Raw genomic sequence first — 18,161 nt, forward strand, 5'->3', positions numbered from 1 at the left:
ATAGATTCTATCACTTAACCCTACCCCTGAATCCTAACCCTCACAAAAATGTTCTGCACTTTTACATTTTCAATAAAACATTGTTTAGTGTGTTTTGTTTTAAGCTATTTAAATTATGGGGACACTAGAAATGTCCTCATCAACCACATTTATAGCATAATACCCTTGTAATTACCAGTTTGTAACCTACAAAAATGTCCTCGTAAACCACTTAAACTTGACCACACACGCACTCACGCACGCACGCACGCACGCACACACACACACACACACACACACACACACACACACACACACACACACACACACACACACACACAGTGATAGCAGAATATCTTCTTTTATTTGGAGACAATGACGCTGTCTGTTCTAAGAACAGTCAGGATGCATTTCCTGGCAAACGTCTCATGACCATAGCATAGTAACAAGTCAGAAGACTATGGCAATAATTTTTCTAAGGTCAATGCTTCCAAAAAAAAAATTATCAAATCTGGGGCCCCTTCGTTAGGTTTTTTTTGTTGATATTTGTTTGGGCACTTATGTAATATGGATAACTTTTTTCACTGTATCTGGTGCTGGTTTGGGTGTTTTTTTGTTTTGTATTTTTCCTTTGTTTGTTTATTTTATGTATAGCATACTTTTTGTATACATTTTGTGAGACTTTGATCTGTTTTATTTTTGTATAAAAACTGTTATAAATAAAATATTGGAGAAGACAATGGCAATAAAAAGCCATACATATTCCAAGGATGATCCAATGGTTCCAATGGTTATACAGAAAGTACAACAGGCATGTGCTACAAAAACATACACAGATTCAATGCTCTCCAAAACATATATACATACACGCACTTTGTTCTCTTTCTCTTTACTTATGTTTCTTTCATCGCCTTCCTCTCCATTTTTCCCTTATCTGTCTGTTACTCTCTTAGGCACAGCCAGTGCCAGAGGACATGGTGCGGACCATCATTTGTAACAGAGCATCCTTTAGCCCGATTGTTACCGTGGAGCCCAGGAGAAGAAAATTTCACAAGCCCATCACCATGACAATACCTGTGCCACCCAGAGCCAAAGAGGCTGTTGCTAATGGACGCAAAGGAGAACCTGCCCCCTGCCTTAGACTGCTTTGTAGCATCACAGGCATGTGAATAGTGTGTGTGTGTGTATATGTGTACTGAGGGTTGTTAATAGAGGTGGGGAGAAATAGTATAGTAAAAAATTGCAATATACTTGTCAAGATATATAATTTGTTTTTTTTATATTTTGAAAAAGCTCATAAGAAAAATGAACATCCTGAAATGTATATTTATGCATTTGGCATACTCTATGCTTTTATCATTAAAAGTGCATTCAATGTATTCAGTGAATACAATAGTTGTTTTCTGGGAATCAAACCCACAACCTTAGCATTGCTAACACCATGCTCTGCAAGTTGAGCTACAGTAACACATTCAATATACAACAACATCTATAAATAGTTGAGATGCCCCATTTTAATTTAAATTGAGCATTTGGTTTGACTTTGGTTTATATAGCGTTGAAAGAGAGTGAGACTGTTTATATTCATGCAATTCATGTCAAATGTCTTCCTGCTGTTCAATAAAAAGGATGAATAAATCATAAAGTATAACACTTATGGTATTGTAATGGAAAAATCTTACATAATATTTTTATTATGTTTTTTAGGTGGAACGTCCCCTGCCCAGTGGGAAGATATCACTGGGACCACTCCACTCTCCTTTGTCACAGATTGTGTGTCCTTTACAACAAATGTGTCTGCCAGGTGAGACACACACACCCATTGTGGCTGATACGTGCTTCAGTATACTAATGAAAACTGTGTGTATTTCGGTATGAGAGAAAGAGAATCTCAGCTGATGTCAGAGTATAGATGTAGATTCAAATCTTGTGCTTACTTGGACTGGGGGACAATGGAGGATCTCTGTCCTAGATTAAATTATATCATTCTAACCATGGTCATCTGCACGTCCACAATGCCAGGCACTGATTAAGCTCAAACATGACTGCAAATTGTTTACTAGCAACAACCACAAACAGTATAAGATTTTGAACTGCTGGAAATGTGAAATAGTGAGGAAAGGAAGGTTAACATGAGGTCATTTAAGAGGATGAAATAACCTTTTAGCTCTTTTACAAGAACAGACACCTTTTCCATAAACAGTGTTAGGGATCTGCTTAGCGTTCTGCCACTGGTTTGTGATCGCCGTTCTTACAGGAATGTTTCTGATTAAATACAACATAAGCTCTGTTACCTGCTACCGAATCAAAACAAATAATGCATTGACAGTTATGCAAAATATTATGTTGCCCCAGAGACTTCCACTGTTAGCTTTTTGTTAGACATTTTTGATGACAAAATGACTGTCCCTAAAGGCATATTTATGTTTGTTTGTTTTTTTTAGTCCTGTTTATGGAAGTTATTTTTTTTCCATACCTCCTCAGTATAAACTTTCAGTGTTAAATACATTTTTATGGAACTATTCTATTCTATTATATATATATATATATATATATATATATATATATATATATATATATATATATATATACAGTATATATATATATATATATATATATATATATATATATATATATATATATATATATATATATCTCAGAACCAATATACATAACTTCATCCCATGGAATTGTAACAGAGGAAGTAAATATTTGTGATATTTAGAAAAAATATGCAGGATGTTCCTTATTGAAATATGTGATTTTCTTCCTCTCCTCTCTTTTCTGTAGATTTTGGTTGGCAGATTGTCAGCAGATCAGTGAGACAGTAGGTTTAGCATCTCAGTTGTATCGAGAGCTAATTTGTGTTCCATACCTAGCCAAGTTTGTGGTGTTTGCTAAAATGATCGACCCTGTCGAGTATCGACTGCATTGCTTTTGTATGACTGATGACAAAGCGGACAAAACTCTGGAACAGCAGGAGAACTTTGAGGAGGTGGCAAGGAGCAAAGACATTGAGGTGTGAACACACCTATATGCATTAACAAGCACTAACCTAACCTACACACACATGCACATAAATAATTAAAAATGAAAAAAAAAAAAAAAAAAAAAATCAGCAATTGAAAACAGAGAGTAATGAGTTTGTGAAAACGTGACAACATGCTTCCTCTCATATTGCAGAACTCATTTTCATAGACACCCACACGTTTACATTCTTCCATATTCAAACACAAAAACCCCTTCATGATCATTCATTGACACCATGACAGACATAAAAATAATAATGGTTATGATTTTTGTCTTATTTATTTAACAGATGCTGGAGGGCAAGCCCATTCATGTAGAATGCTACGGCAACATATCTCCTCTGACAAAGAGTGGTCAGCAATTTATCTTCAACTTCTATGCCTTCAAAGAGAACCGACTCCCATTCAACATAAAGGTTTAAGAGACAGTGGCTCAGAGCTGTTTATTTATTTATTCATTGTAATTCCTTTGGTTATTAGAGATGTACGCACATATTTCCAAAAATCTTATATAATCCAGTAAATTAAATAAACAGAAAAAGAATTAGTACATAAGTGTGTGAAGATGGAATGTGACTGTGTATGACTGTGTACATCATATATTCAGATTTGCATTAATTGTGTTTTATAATTGTGTATATTCTTTTGTTCTATAGGTCAGAGATATGGGCCAAGAACCTTGTGGGAGAATCTCTTTCCTCAGAGAACCCAAAACCCCTAAAGGCCTCTCACAAAGTGCAATCTGCAACCTAAATTTCACACTGCCAACACATAGAAAGGTAAAACAAACATATGATTCAGTGATATTTCCTCTAATGTTATCTTAGAGTCTTCACCTGCAATTAAACTTGTCACAGAGATATTTATGTTGCTGCTGTAGTTGTGACTTCATTTTGCCTTGCGTTTTGCCTTTCTCTTTTTAACCTGTCTCCCTTCTTGTGTTTCCTACCTTTTACTGTCCTTTCTCGTTTCTCTGACCCCTTGCACTAAACCCATCATCATCCTCGGCTGCTGCTGCTCCATTAATTATTACTGCAATGCATCGTTGGAAATTTTAGGAAATGGAGTCGGATCCTGAAGATGAGGTAAATATTACATAACTTGTCCATCTTTGCCTTAGTGTGGTGCTTACAGTATGTGACCATGTGCTTATTTATGCGATTGTTTAAAAGTTTGTAGCTCTCTCATTGGCTTAAGGCAAGTGCATGTCTTTTTGTGATGATTAGTGGATTTGCACAGTTGTGTTATTTTGTGGCTTGGTGTAAACTTTTTTTGCATATCTCTTTTGCAGTATTTTCATTTTTCAATTTAAATTTTATTTGAAAGTGAAGCAGTTATTCAATTTCACTGGAAAAATACCAACTTTTACAATGTTAAGAAATGGGCTGTGCATGTCTAGTTGACCCTCATTCAGGGGATCACATTTTAGTTTGATATGTAGCACATCATAAAAAGACCTAAAGGGTTCAAGTGACTTCATGACTTTAACACATCTAAAATTAAATGTACCATATTAATTCCTTGAAAAGTTACCCTGTAAAAATAAGGGCATACGTTAATACAAAGTTTTCTAAACAACCATTTAAACAGCTAATTAAGCTGGTGTTAATTAGCTGCTTAAAAAGATAATTGTCCTACAGTATGGTCATTTTGTTCTCACATAGGTTTTTTAATTTTTGTGTTATTGCAGAATGACAAAGATCGACGACATACCTTTGCCTCATTAGCATTGCGAAAGCGCTACAGCTATCTGGCCGACCCAGCATCCAGTGAGTCCTTTATTTTCTTTATTCATGATAAATTACTTTTACATTAATGACATGGTCAAAGCCTCAATAATTGTCTGCCATTTGATAAAGGCTAATAATTTCATATCTAACAATTTTTTAAACAGAAATGCCAGTTTGGAATTTTCTGTGTACATTAGACATTGCCGACTACATTGTTTGCTTGCTTCTTTGCCTCTTCAGATTTTTTTTTCATTGTCATGTGGTTTTTTTCATTGTCATGTGTTGTTATCATTGTTCCACATTTCGTATGATTTGCTACCACAGTTTGTGTTTTGCCTGTTTGGATTTGAATACACTTATATTTGTCTCATTGTCATTATTATTTCCAGTGGAATTGTTTTTGAAAATGTATTTTATAGACTGTCGTAGTTGCTCATGTTGAAAGACCATACAATTCAAAACTATTTATTAATGTATGTATGTACAGTACTGTGCAAAAGTCATAAGATGTTTCACAAAAGCATTTGTCTTAAGATGGCTATTTATATCTTCAGCTTTAATGTGTCAATAGGAAATATAAACGTTAGACTCCCAAACATTACTTTTTCAAATAGAAAAGATTAGAATAGAAGAAGAGGGAGCCCTGCAACAGATGTCATGGCCCCCATTGAACATTGTGTCAGTCTGACGTCACATAAAGAGACAAAAGCAATTAAGACAGCCTGAATAGATAGAAGAACTGTGGTGAATTCTCCATGAAGTTGGTCACACCAAATATTGATTTTGCTTTTTTATGTTTCTGGACTTTGTATGATATTAAGTGATAAATGTCTATTTTATCAAAACTTTTGAAGAAATTCTCACTATGCAAAATATTTCACAAGTGCCTGAAACTTTTGCACAGTACTGTATGTATGTATGTTTTATTTATTTTTTATATGATGTTAGTTGTTGGACTGGTTGAACTGGTTGAAACTGGAAAAATTGTAATTGGTCACATGTATCTGCATGTTGTTATTTGAAAAGGAATAAATGGTAGTTCACCCACAAATGAAAATGCTGTCATTTAACCCTACGGTTGTTCAAAGTCCCAATGACTTTCTTTCATGGAACACAAAAGGTGATGTTAGGCAGAACAACACCATACATCACCATTAACTTTCCTTGTATGGTTAAAAGATGCAATGAAAGTGAATGGTGACAGAGTCTAACATACTGCCTAACATCTCCTTTTGTGTTCCACAACATTATCATGGTTTTGTAACAGCATGAGGGAGAGTAAATTATGATAGAATATACATTTTTGGAATTTTGAATCATCCCTTTAAGTTTTGGCAAATATATATATTTTTCCCCATCATTTTACATCTCCACCCATGTGCCTCAAACACAGATTACATTTTGTTTTGTTTTTTGTTTTTTTACATAGTTTTTCCATTGTCAGAAGCCTCCAAAGTTTCAGAATTTCCATAAGCTGTGGTTTCTCCTCTGACTAAGTTTTTTCTTGTTTCTCTTCTCTCTTTTTAACTGTTTCCGTTTACTTTATGTTATGTTTATTAATTTGGTTATGCTAGAAACAGCTGAAAGAGGTCAAAACACCACTCCAAAAACCACACCGCAGCCTTCTGGCTATGCTTACAAGCCTGTCTTTACGACGCGCTCCTACCAGGCCTGGGCAACAAGCCCTCCTGTCTGTGTTCCTGGCCAGGCCAAGTCTGGATTTGGATCCCTCTCCAGCTCCTCATCCAACACTCCCTCAGCCTCCCCACTGAGGTCGGTGTGGTCTATGAACTCTGCTTCTCCTATAAAATCCATCATTGGAGGTTCACCAGCATCTTCCATCAAGTCTGCCAGCGATGTTGCATCGCCAATTCGATCTTACAGAACCATCTCTTCACCTATAAAGACTGTAGTTCAAGGTGCCCAATACCCAGTTCAAGCCTCCCCCACCCTTTTGTCTTCTCCAGGGAAGAGTGCCCCTGATCCGGTCTCAGTTAAAGGCCTGGCAGGCCTGTTAGCTAGGACCTCTCCGGTACCATCTGGAGGGAACTTGCTGGAAAGATCCTCAATTGCTATGACCCCTCCATCCTCACCCAAGTCTTCTCTGAACATGTACAGCTCAAATTTGCCCTATAAGTCTGTTGTAACATCAAACCCACCAGCAACCTGCTCCCCCATTAAAACTGTCCCAGTTTTCTCCTCTATCAGAACCAGCACTGATGCCTCTGGCTCTGCCAGAGGATTCCTATCATCCCTCTCCTCACCATTGAAATCCAGCTCTGCCACAACTGCAGCTGCGCTGATCAATGGAACTGTTTCCCCAACCAAATATCGCTCCTCCTCACCAACAACCCATCTTACCAGCACTCTGCAGGAAAGGATTCAAGCCACAACACATGCAGCAACAACAAGTGTGAATGCTGCCTTTGATGAAGTAGAAAAAACTTTTAATTCCTGCTCTGCAGGCTATGGCACTCTGAAGTCAATGTCTTCCACTCCCTCATCCTCTTACCAGTCTATCCGTTCCTCTGCATCCAACTCATTGTATGCCTCCCTCAGATCTCCCTCCAACTCTACCACTTCAGTCACTTCCAGCACTATAACAGTGCCTGTCTATTCTGTAATAAATGTCTTACCAGAACACCAGTTTAAAAAGCTCCCTGAAGTCTCTAAGTCAACAGCTGCTCTCCTGTCCCCCAGAAAGGCGATGCCCCAAGAGGTTAATGCCCAGATTCAGTCCTCTTTTGCCAGAACTCTGTCCCCTGTCAAAACTCCCCTGCACATGTCCCCAGGAATACTAAAATCAGCTACCTCTTCATCCCCTCTGTCCAACAGCCAGGAGATAATGAAAGATGTGGCTGAAATGAAGGAGGACTTAATCAGAATGTCTGCCCTTTTGCAAACTGATTCAACCAGTTCAAAATCTAAAGGTTATCAGTCTGAATTAAAAGAACATAAAGTGGAGGATGAGGAGCCTTACAAGATTGTAGAGAAAGTCAAACAGGACCTAGTCAAAGTCAGTGAAATTCTCAGCAAGGATGTTTTGAGAGAAAGTAAAGCAAATATTAAAAACAGCAAGACACAAGATGTCCTGGAGAATTACATTAATGATAATTCTCAAAATGAATGGAGATGCCCCCCTCGATATGAAACATTAGCCCCTCAAGTCAAAACAAAACCAGTTTCTGACAGAGATTTTAACCTTGCAAAAGTTGTTGACTACCTAACCAATGACATTGGAACAAGCTCTCTTTCAAAAATAGCAGAGGCTAAACAAAGGACAGAAGAAGCAAGGAAAGAAGGAGAGGAGAAACAAAAACGTGTCCTGAAACCTGCAATGGCATTACAGGAACACAAGCTCAAAATGCCTCCAACAAATATGCGTCCTTCCCCTTCAGAGAAAGAACTTTCAAAGCTAGCTGATGCATTGTTTGGCCCTGAAATAGCTCTGGACTCTCCAGATGATGTCTCACATGACCAAGACAAGAGTCCACTCTCAGACAGCGGGTTCGAGACTCGTAGTGAGAGAACCCCCTCAGCCCCCCAGAGTGCAGAAGGTATGGGGCCCAAAGGACTCTTTCAGGAGATTCCCCCAGTCATCACTGAAACACGCACTGAGGTTGTTCATGTTATACGAAGCTATGAGCCTCCAGAGGATCATAAGGAGCCAGTATTGGATGAGCCTAGGATGGTTAAACCTCCTCTGCGGGGCGCTGAGGCCGAGCCGCGATCACCAGTTGGGTCTATAAAGGAAAGGGTGAAAGCTTACCAAGCTAGACTCAATGCAGAGGACGATGTGATGGGCAAAGGCATGCGGGTCAAGGAGGAAACTCACATAACAACAACTACAAGAATGGTATACCACAAACCTCCCACTAAAGAGGCTGGACCTGAAAGGATGGAGGAGACCATGTCTGTACGAGACATAATGAAGGCCTTCCAGTCTGGGAAGGATCCATCAAGAGAGTTAACAGATCTGTTTGAGCACAAACGCAGCAATGAAGGGACAGAGCATTCTCTTAGGCCTCTAGACCCAATTCCAAAAGTTGAGCGCATCATTGAGGTTCACATAGAGAAAGGCAATAAAGCTGAACCTACTGAAGTAATTATCAGAGAAACAAAAAATCACCCAGAGAAAGAAATGTACATATATCAAGGCAACAGTGGATTTAAAGAACTACAAAATAGAATGGGCAATGAGCAACATGACAACATAGAAACTGAGGAATTATTTCCTTGTTATCTGGACTCCAGGACACATACGCCTGTCTCCTTGAAGGATGATAAGGCCTTGAAATTTCTGAGTCAACAATCAGTTGAGCATCATGATGATGAGTTATCTGAAACTAGGGGAGAATCATACAAGTTTTCAGAGAAAATGATCCTCTCAGAAAAACTTGACTCTTCCCATTCAGACTCTTCCCATTCAGATGAATCTGTGATTGACAGGTCTCGTTACTATGGTGAGGGAACACAAGGTGGCTCAATTAGAGAATTTATGTTAAAGCCTGATAGGTCAAGTAGGTCATCAGAAGATGACAATTATGACAAACTCACTCTATTGCAGTATGCCTCTGATCCTGATAGTCCAAAAAAATCTATTTGGATGAGAGTTTCAGAAGACAGGCAGAGTAAAAACAGAGTGAAGCATAAATATGAGGACAGAGTAGATAGAACTGTAAAAGAGGCTGAGAAAAAACTTAGTGAAGTCTCACAATTCTTTCGTGATAAAACTGAGAAACTGAATGATGAGCTTCAGTCCCCTGAGAAGCATCGCAGGCAAGATGCAAGAGAGACCCGTTCTGGGCCTAGCTCTACTTGCAGTAGCCCAGAGAGGTCAGTGCACAAGAATGGAGGGACTGGAGAAGACTGGAGCAGAGACAGGTTTAGGGATAAGTACGGTTCTCATGACAGAAAATGTGCTAGCTTACCAAGCAGCCCTGAAAGACGGGTTTTGCTTCAATACAGTGATGACCCAAAAAAGGGTGACTGCTCATCTGCAAGTAGTGCAAGTGAATCCTCTAAATATTTCCAACCCTCAACATCTAAGGTTAGCTTAGTCAGAATGAAATTTGAATCAGAGGCCCAGAAACAAGATAAAGGGGGTCAGTGGGGTCAAACGTCAGGATCTCCAGTGAGGAAGCTGCAGGAAAGTAAACTTCCTGTTTATCAAGTTTTTGCTGGGGGAAATATCCCTAAGACAACAGAGTCTTCAGAAAGTGAGAAAAGCCCCAAAAAAGATGATGACGATGGGCATAGGTACAATGTTCGAAAGGCTCAAGCCTTTGCCCAAAACCAGCAGAGTGACAGACAGAGAAATAGGTCAGATAGCTCTTCACCAAAACATCACCAAAATATGAATAGCCAAGAACAAGTTGCAAGCGAAGATAGGAAAATATTCAAAACCTGGGAAAATCATGGTAATGGGCAACTGAAAGCCCAAAAAACAAAGCTCACCCACACCCTAGTGCATGATAAGCGAAAGGATGACTCACAAAATGAGCAACACTCATTCAGAGATGAAAACACAGCAAAGGAAGAAACAACTAAAAAGATCATTTACACAGAGCTGGTTATTCGAGAAGACCCTAGTAATACTGAAAAATGCAATGGTGCTCTAAAAAAAAACTCGGAATCACAAATTCCTGTTAGGGTCTCATCTAGTTTTATAGACCATCATCAAAGTAGCACATTAAAATTAGATTCTTCCATAAAATCTCAAAGAACAGGGTCACACTTAGGCAGAAGCACACAGCTACCTAGTTCTGACTCTAACAAATCACCCAGTGATGTGTCATCAGTAGTAAACTCAGATTCTAACAGACAGATTACTAATATATTGTGTAATGGTATTGATGGTAACCAAGTTGAGTATATTGAACAAGTGACCCCAGATGTCACTATGGACATTAAACCTCTCCCAGTTTATGTCAGTATTCAAGTAGGTAAACAGTATGAGAAAGAGACAGCCACTGAGCAACTGAGCACTTACAAGAAAGTAGTAAGCCGTGAGAGCCGGACAGTACATGAAACACGTGGAGCATTCTATACTGTTAAACAGAAACAGACACCATCCCCACAGGGCAGCCCTGAAGATGACACACTAGAGCAGGTGACGTTTATGGACAGTTCAGGAAAAAGTCTGGTAACACCTGAAACTCCTATCTCTGAGGAGGTCAGCTACGACCTGAACTCCAGAGCTCCTGACTCTATCATTGGGTCAATGACTGGAATGCCCAGCCCAATCCCAGAGGAGTCGGAGGAAGAAGAGCAGCCTAAGACATTCATTTTCAAGGAATTACCAATAGATAAAGCCAAACCCAACACCCAATCATCAGAGCTTTCAAAAAGAAAACAAGACTCACCTGGAAAAAGGGCAAAAGACAAGCGCATAGCTTACATTGAGTTCCCACCACCACCACCTTTAGAAAAGGAGCAAGCTGACTCTGAAAAAAGGGGGTCATGTCCTTCTTCTGAAATGGAAACAGAGATGATGGAGGTAAACCTCCAAGAGGAGCATGACAGGCATCTCCTAGCAGAGCCAGTAATCAGAGTCCAGCCTCCCTCCCCTCACCCTCCTGGAGCTGAAAACAGTGACTCTAGCGATGATGAATCTGTTTTTCAGCCTGCTCCTCTCAAAAAATACACCTTCAAAATGTCTGAGGAAGGTGAGAAATGTGACAAGCCTATAAAACCAGAGCGAAATAGCTCACATGAGTCAGGCATCAATGGCATTGTAAAAGGAGAGGAGGTAGAATGTGAACATAATGGAAATGATCAGTCTATTTCTGATTGCTCTATAGCAACAACCGCTGAATTTTCCCATGATACAGATGCTACTGAGATAGATTCTCTAGATGGGTATGACCTGCAAGATGAGGATGATGGGTTGAGTGACCCTAAAACTTCAAGCTTGTCAAATGAGGGAAAACCAGGTGATCGTTCTTTCAGCCTGAGTAAACTTGAAGTGATTGAAGAGGAGAGCACTCCAAATGAGGAATCAGGGGAAAAAGGAAAAACAAAAAGATCGTCTGGGAAAAAATCTGAAAATGGGAAAGGTCAGGAGAAAATATATTCCTTGGAGGGAAGACACCCTGATAGACAAGGTTTTACAGATAATTATTTCAAGTGCCAGCTAGAGGAGGGCATAAACACTACCTTTAAAACTGTGGCCACAGAAGGCTTGGATTTTGATCCATGGTCTGGTAAAGTAGGAGAGATGGGAACTTTTGAGGCTAAAAACAAAGACGAAGATCCAAAGCCCTGTGCTTTGTCTGTGGATGACAAATCACAAACCACCACACCGGATACCACTCCAGCAAGAACCCCAACAGATGAGAGCACCCCAACTAGTGAGCCCAACCCTTTCCCCTTCCACGAGGGCAAGATGTTTGAGATGACCCGCAGTGGTGCTATTGACATGAGCAAGAGGGACTTTGTTGAAGAGAGACTTCAGTTTTTCCAGATTGGTGAGCATACAGATGGGCAGTCAGGGGACAAGGGGAAAGTGTGCGGGAGTGCGGGGGTAGTTGCCTCTCACTCAAAGGCAGGGGAAAGAGCTGTAGAGGGGAAGGTAGAGGCAACCACAGACATAACACCATCCAGAGGCAGCACAGCACAGGGCAACACTGACTGCCTGGATACAACTCCATCCGCTGACACCACCTCATGCACTGTCACAGCCTCGAAGGTCGACCCCAAATTACGCACCCCCATTAAGATGGGCATCGCTGCTTCCATTTCTATAAAGAAAGACACTGGCTCAGCTGAACTGACTGATGTTAAGCCTGAGCCCTCAGAGAGTCAGATGGCGGATTACATTAGCATGGAGTCAAAATTAGCAGAGAGTCACTTTGATAACAGTCGTACTGACTCTTCCCCAATTGCCAGGAAAGATTACCCCTCAGAAAACTGCAATAACAACAATAATTTAGAGTCCTCCAATGTCCAGGCCAACTACATCCAGTGTGGTAGTGTAGTATTCAATTTGCAATCATCTTCTGAACCCACTTTACAGAAAGCTAGTAGAATAGAGGCTCAGTTCTGTAGGGAGTCTGTTGAGAGAACAGAGAAATCTAGCACTCAGAGTCATCAGAGCAAAGTGGTCTTAGAGAACAAACAGACAAAGTCCAGGCTCCCAGTCAAGGCAACAGGGTTCAATTTTAACAAGAACAATTCAGGAAAGCAGAAACCTAAGCAGGTTGTGAGGCCAGAGGCAAGGAAAGTGGATCCTACTCCCATAGCGACTGAGCCCAAATCTAGAATTCCCGTAAAGGACGTCAAAAGGTATGATGCAGGTAATTCAGCTGTTGTAGCTCAGGTAGTTCCAAGGTCAAGTAAGCCCATAGAGTCAGAGAGATCAATCAGGCCAGTAATTCCCTCCAAGCTGCCAATCATAGACAGGGCATCTAGTGGTTCAGAGGCAGGTAGAGCCAACCTTAGTGAAGTGTGTAAGCAGTCTATTGAGTTCTTAAAGAATGTTAGCGGTGAAGCAATAAAGGTGGCCGAACGACTTTCAGACGAGGATAAACAGATGCAGGGAGAGCAGTCTCAGTCGGAGGAGGACAGCAGCACATCACGAAGCACTTCAATATCGGACCCCTCTCAGTCCCAGCCCTCCCTCTCCGCTGGCTCCTCCCGAGGGATCACACCCACGAGGACAAAGGTCACAAGGGCAGCGGGCAGTGAGAGACGGAGGAGTAAGCGGACTGGAGGAGGGAAGGAGGGCAGTAAGAATGAGGGGGCTCGCAGGTCGCCCCCCGTCGCGGAGATCAAGCCTAGTTTGTAAAACTTTATTGAAAACTTATTTGATCCTTAGTTGCATGAACCGTTGTGACTGATTGGATTGCCTGTGGCGTTCACAGTAACTGTCATTCCTGTCATTCTCTCATTACTGTACTGTGTGACTGTTCCGTACTGTAAATGTCCCTGTCAGATCTCTCCTCCTCTCTCTCCTACCTTCTTTAGTTAATTTATCATAGTGAGGGTGGTGCACTGAACAGTCTTATCTGTGCTGTGGTTGGACTGAACATTGTTGTTAAGGAAAATATAGCTGTTTCAGTGTTTGTGAGCTTCGTTAGAAAAAAAAACAATGAACTCTGCATGCATATTCCCTCATCCCAACCATATCTTTTTTGTTGTTGTTAATATTTTGTTTTCATTTTTATATATATATATATATATATATATATATATATATATATATATATATATATATACTTGTAGAAAAAATAATGGTTAATGCCAGCATTGATTATGTGGGAAATGTATTCATATACAAACAGAGCATCAACTGTTTAGCTGAAACATTGTAGTTCACTGTCTGTCTGTTCTACCTTTCCTAGCCAAACAGTTCTATTCAAAAATGTCACTAAGTGTTTTCTCTTCAGTCTATTCCCTTTGTTGGAGAAATAACAATTTATTCATAGTTGCCTCATTTAAAAAATCATGTTTGGCCAGAAAAGAAGGAAATCATCTGGATTATAATTTGAAATAAATAACATTGATAGATAGATAGAAAATGATAAATAACATAGACTAAGACATTTTTGTTTTTTGTTGTTGTCACAGGTCCACAAAGTCCCTGTGAGAGAACAGATCTTCGCATGGCCATTGTGGCTGATCACCTGGGACTGAGCTGGACAGGTGATACTCACTTTGCCCCATAAGAGAAATCCGAAGTTTCATTTTAAACAGGCAATTTCCCAGGCAATAATTATTGATTATAGCCCTCCTGAAACATCAAACATTTAGGTAGAAAGTCAAATGATAATTTGATCACAATTAATAATCAATGGAAATGTATTATCAACACATGTACAGAAAAGGTATTTTGGCAGCTGTGGTACCCTCTTGGGCATATGCTTGGTATTGCAGTGCAATGGTACTTTTTTTTTAAAGTGCATTGTTCTTCACAACAGTGGTTCATATTTTTTTTTTCGAGTCACGCCCCCCCTTGGAATCAAGAAAAAAGTGAACGTGAATGAGTTTTGAGGACGGGTCAGTCTTCCGCACCCTCCCTACTCTTTGAGAACCACTGTCACAGCAGACAAATCACAAAGATTGACTGTACATCCCTAACTTCTGATTCTGGATTTAGTTTCATATGCTGTAACTTATTTAAAGCTCAGAAGCATCAGTCTTCATCAAACTCATAAACAGCAGAATTATGGAAGGATAATATTGTGTTTGTTTCTTTTCTGATTTTTTTGTCTAATATATCTCTTCCCTTTTCTTTTCTTACTAGACAGATATGCAGAGATAATTGTGTTAATAATGGTATCTGTTTTACTGTTCTATAGAGCTTGCTCGGGAGATGAATTTTTCTGTGGATGAGATAAACCACATTCGCACAGAGAACCCAAACTCTCTCACAGCCCAGAGCTTTATGCTTCTCAAGAAATGGGTCAGTCGGGATGGGAAAAACGCCACAAGTGAGAATCATTTTCTATCTAACTTTCCTACCCTGTCTTTTTCATTCAATTTTTTATTTACCTCTTTAACATTGATTCTAATATTATTATGATTGCTTTTTGCTTTTATTATAATGAAGTTACTTTTATTTCCTAACTTTTGTTCTTAGCGGATGCACTGACGGTGGTCTTGACTAAAGTGAACCGGAAGGATATTGTGACACTCCTGGAAGGGCCCATATTTGACTATGGTAACATTTCAGGCACCAGAAGTTTTGCAGATGATAGCGCTGTGTGCCAGGAAAAGGCGGATGGTAAAGTTTAGCCCCATCTAGCTGAACCCCCCCCCACTCCAACTCACACCTCCTCCTTCATTCCTTATTTTACTGTTATCTTTGTTTTTCCTCTACAACCTCCCTGTGCAGTTTGGATATTATTATCAATATTAGAGGGGCCACAAATAGCTAAATATTTTGTACTCTAAGTATACTATCTGACATTGCCCACATTTATATATTAGGTCACGTCCTTTTAAAGGTCTCGATTACGCACAGAATGTGTCTCTGATTTTAAAGATTTTATGTACTCAGAGACTTATAATTTATTTTACCCCCTTCCCTCCCTTCCAACACCATATGCATGGACTTGGTTTGAACATGCATGTATATAGTCATGTGATGTGAAGCAATCACAGCATGATGCTTTGCCTCAACAAATGTAGGAAGGGCCACTCTGAACGGTATTTTCCTGTTAACCCTGTATACGCACTTATTATGGTTTTATTGAAGGCCTTATTTATTGCCAATGGAACATTGAAACAAACAGTTCTCAGCCATCAAAGTTATTTATTTATTTATTTATTTGAAAGGACAGGAAGTAGCTAGCATTACTGCTAATGAAGATGCACGTTATTACCAAGTTTTTCTTCCTTAAAGGTACTGTAAGCAATTATTTTTTTCCTTCTCCCTGAAAGATATCACTGAAATAAGTGTCCTGAGATATCGCTCTGCTCTCTGTGACAGCACTAGGCTGTGTAAACAACAAACATACATGTGACCGCAGACAAATTCTTTGATCAACCAATCAGAAGACTTTGATGCGCTTTCTGCCTGTCAATCATTTTGCATGTTCTCATAGTGTAGTAGTCAAAGTGGAAATTTCATATTAATGTCATATTCAGATTCATAACAGTTGTCATTTAGGGGCAATATTTTGGTATTGTTGTGTTTGACAACTATGAGAAGACACACTGCTGCTCTATTCTGTTGACTGTGTCAATGCTATCTTTGGTAGGCACCGTTTTGGAAAGAGGGGACGTGTCTAATATAATGTCTCAGTCTCGTGTAAGTTCAAGAATGGCTAAAATCGCTTACAGCACCTTTAAGCTGTTTTATGTTAGTTGGTAGGAGTGTTAGAAATCAGAACTTTTTTATGTAGTGGACCACAGTGCATGGCCTCAGCTAAAAGACTGTCCTCTGCCTCTCAAGAGGTGTCCTCTGCCTCTCAAGCTGTTGATCTGCTTCCTCCATCTATCCTTCTCTCCTCTCCTTCCCTGCACTAGAGCAAGGGATAAAGAAGGAGGGGGGGGGAAAGAAGAGAAAGAAGGAGATCATCCTTCTTTCTGCAGTCTCCTCCTCCTGCCAGTCTTCTGTGCCTCCCTGTTCACCTGGCCTACTGCAAAGAAATTCTTGTTCTCTCCTCTCCTCCAGTACAATCCCTCATTTCCACCCTCAGTCATCACTCTGTCAATCATGCACCCCTCCCAGATTACCCCTCATTCATTCATTCGTTCATACATTCATCTTATTCAAGCATCCATTGGCATGCCATTCTAATTTGCATGTTCTTTTTTGTTTTGCTCTGTCACTTCATGTGCTACCCCACACTCCCTATTTCCTAAATGCTCCAACACAACACCTCCTATATCTCTTCCTGCATCATATTTGTCCTCTGCCACTATAGCACAACCCTCTACTGATGTGACCCAAGATTGTTCACCCACCACTCAGCAAATCCCTCCTCCATCAGCCTCCTTCACTCCCAAACTCTCAAACTCTATGTCCGCATCTACCTTGCCATTCAATTCTCCTATTAAGTCTTCCCTCTCTCCTTCTCCCTCTCTCAGCATGTCATCTCCTATTTTTGCACGTAGAATTTGACTCTCTCCCTCGCCCTGCTCTTCTCCTCTCCCTCTTTTCTATCCCTACGTATCACATTGCCTGAGACCTGCCCCGTCCTCACCTCCGCCCACACTCTTGCCCCCTTGTACATGCTGTCACTGTCCCTGCGTGCCTCCAGGACCCCCCCCCCCTCACCACGCCATCACTCCCTCTCATCTACTCCACTGTTGAACTCTTCATTTGAACACACACCATGATATTTATTTTAATTTAGCCAGATTTTGAATCTTAACATATACAGTAAGCATAAACATATCATGATAACTTTGAAACTAGCACGACTTGGTTCCTATTTGCACTTAATGGAATAGTTCACTCACAAATGAAAATTTTCTCATCATTTATTTGCCCTCAAGCTATTCCAGATGTGTATGACCTTCTTTCTTCTACAGAACACAAACAAAGATTTTTAAAAGAATATCTCAGCTTGGCAGATTTTTTAGCTTGTTTTGACTATAAAAAGTTAATAAAAAATTAATCTGTGCAGTAAAAAGAAAAAGCAAGTACTGTATAACTAAATACAAATATATAAAAAGAAATATTATCTGAAACCCACCCCCAAACATCTTACGCAGTAGTGTTGCTTATAAAACATGGTAAATCTATCTTGTTTTAAAGATTTTTTGGTTTTATGCTCTAAATAACAATATTTTTATTTGGAATTGAGCTAAATGCTGTTAGTACTTAATAGAATAAAATGAAAAATTTCATTTTACTCAAACACATAACTATAAATAGTAAATCCATAGAAACTGATAATTTTGCTGTGGTCACTTGATTTTTTCCAGAGCTGTATATAAACACACAGCTGTTTTACTATGAGGAGAATAC

At 39.7% G+C, this 18,161-nt stretch overlaps 1 protein-coding gene across 1 annotated transcript in view; it reads left to right on the plus strand.

Annotated features, from left to right (window-relative positions):
* Positions 1–18,161, plus strand: part of LOC127656606 (ankyrin-3-like) — a 97,502-nt gene that overhangs the window by 70,904 nt on the left and 8,437 nt on the right. Inside the window, exons 29-38 of the mRNA XM_052145007.1 lie at positions 933–1,140; positions 1,687–1,783; positions 2,770–2,998; positions 3,299–3,424; positions 3,665–3,787; positions 4,067–4,093; positions 4,699–4,777; positions 14,309–14,383; positions 15,040–15,171; positions 15,321–15,464. Coding sequence (XP_052000967.1) covers positions 933–1,140; positions 1,687–1,783; positions 2,770–2,998; positions 3,299–3,424; positions 3,665–3,787; positions 4,067–4,093; positions 4,699–4,777; positions 14,309–14,383; positions 15,040–15,171; positions 15,321–15,464 — 1,240 coding nt within the window. The remainder of the gene's footprint in view (positions 1–932; positions 1,141–1,686; positions 1,784–2,769; positions 2,999–3,298; positions 3,425–3,664; positions 3,788–4,066; positions 4,094–4,698; positions 4,778–14,308; positions 14,384–15,039; positions 15,172–15,320; positions 15,465–18,161) is intronic.

The sequence above is a fragment of the Xyrauchen texanus genome, chromosome 16 (genome assembly GCF_025860055.1).
Source record: "Xyrauchen texanus isolate HMW12.3.18 chromosome 16, RBS_HiC_50CHRs, whole genome shotgun sequence".
Lineage (NCBI taxonomy): Eukaryota > Metazoa > Chordata > Actinopteri > Cypriniformes > Catostomidae > Xyrauchen > Xyrauchen texanus.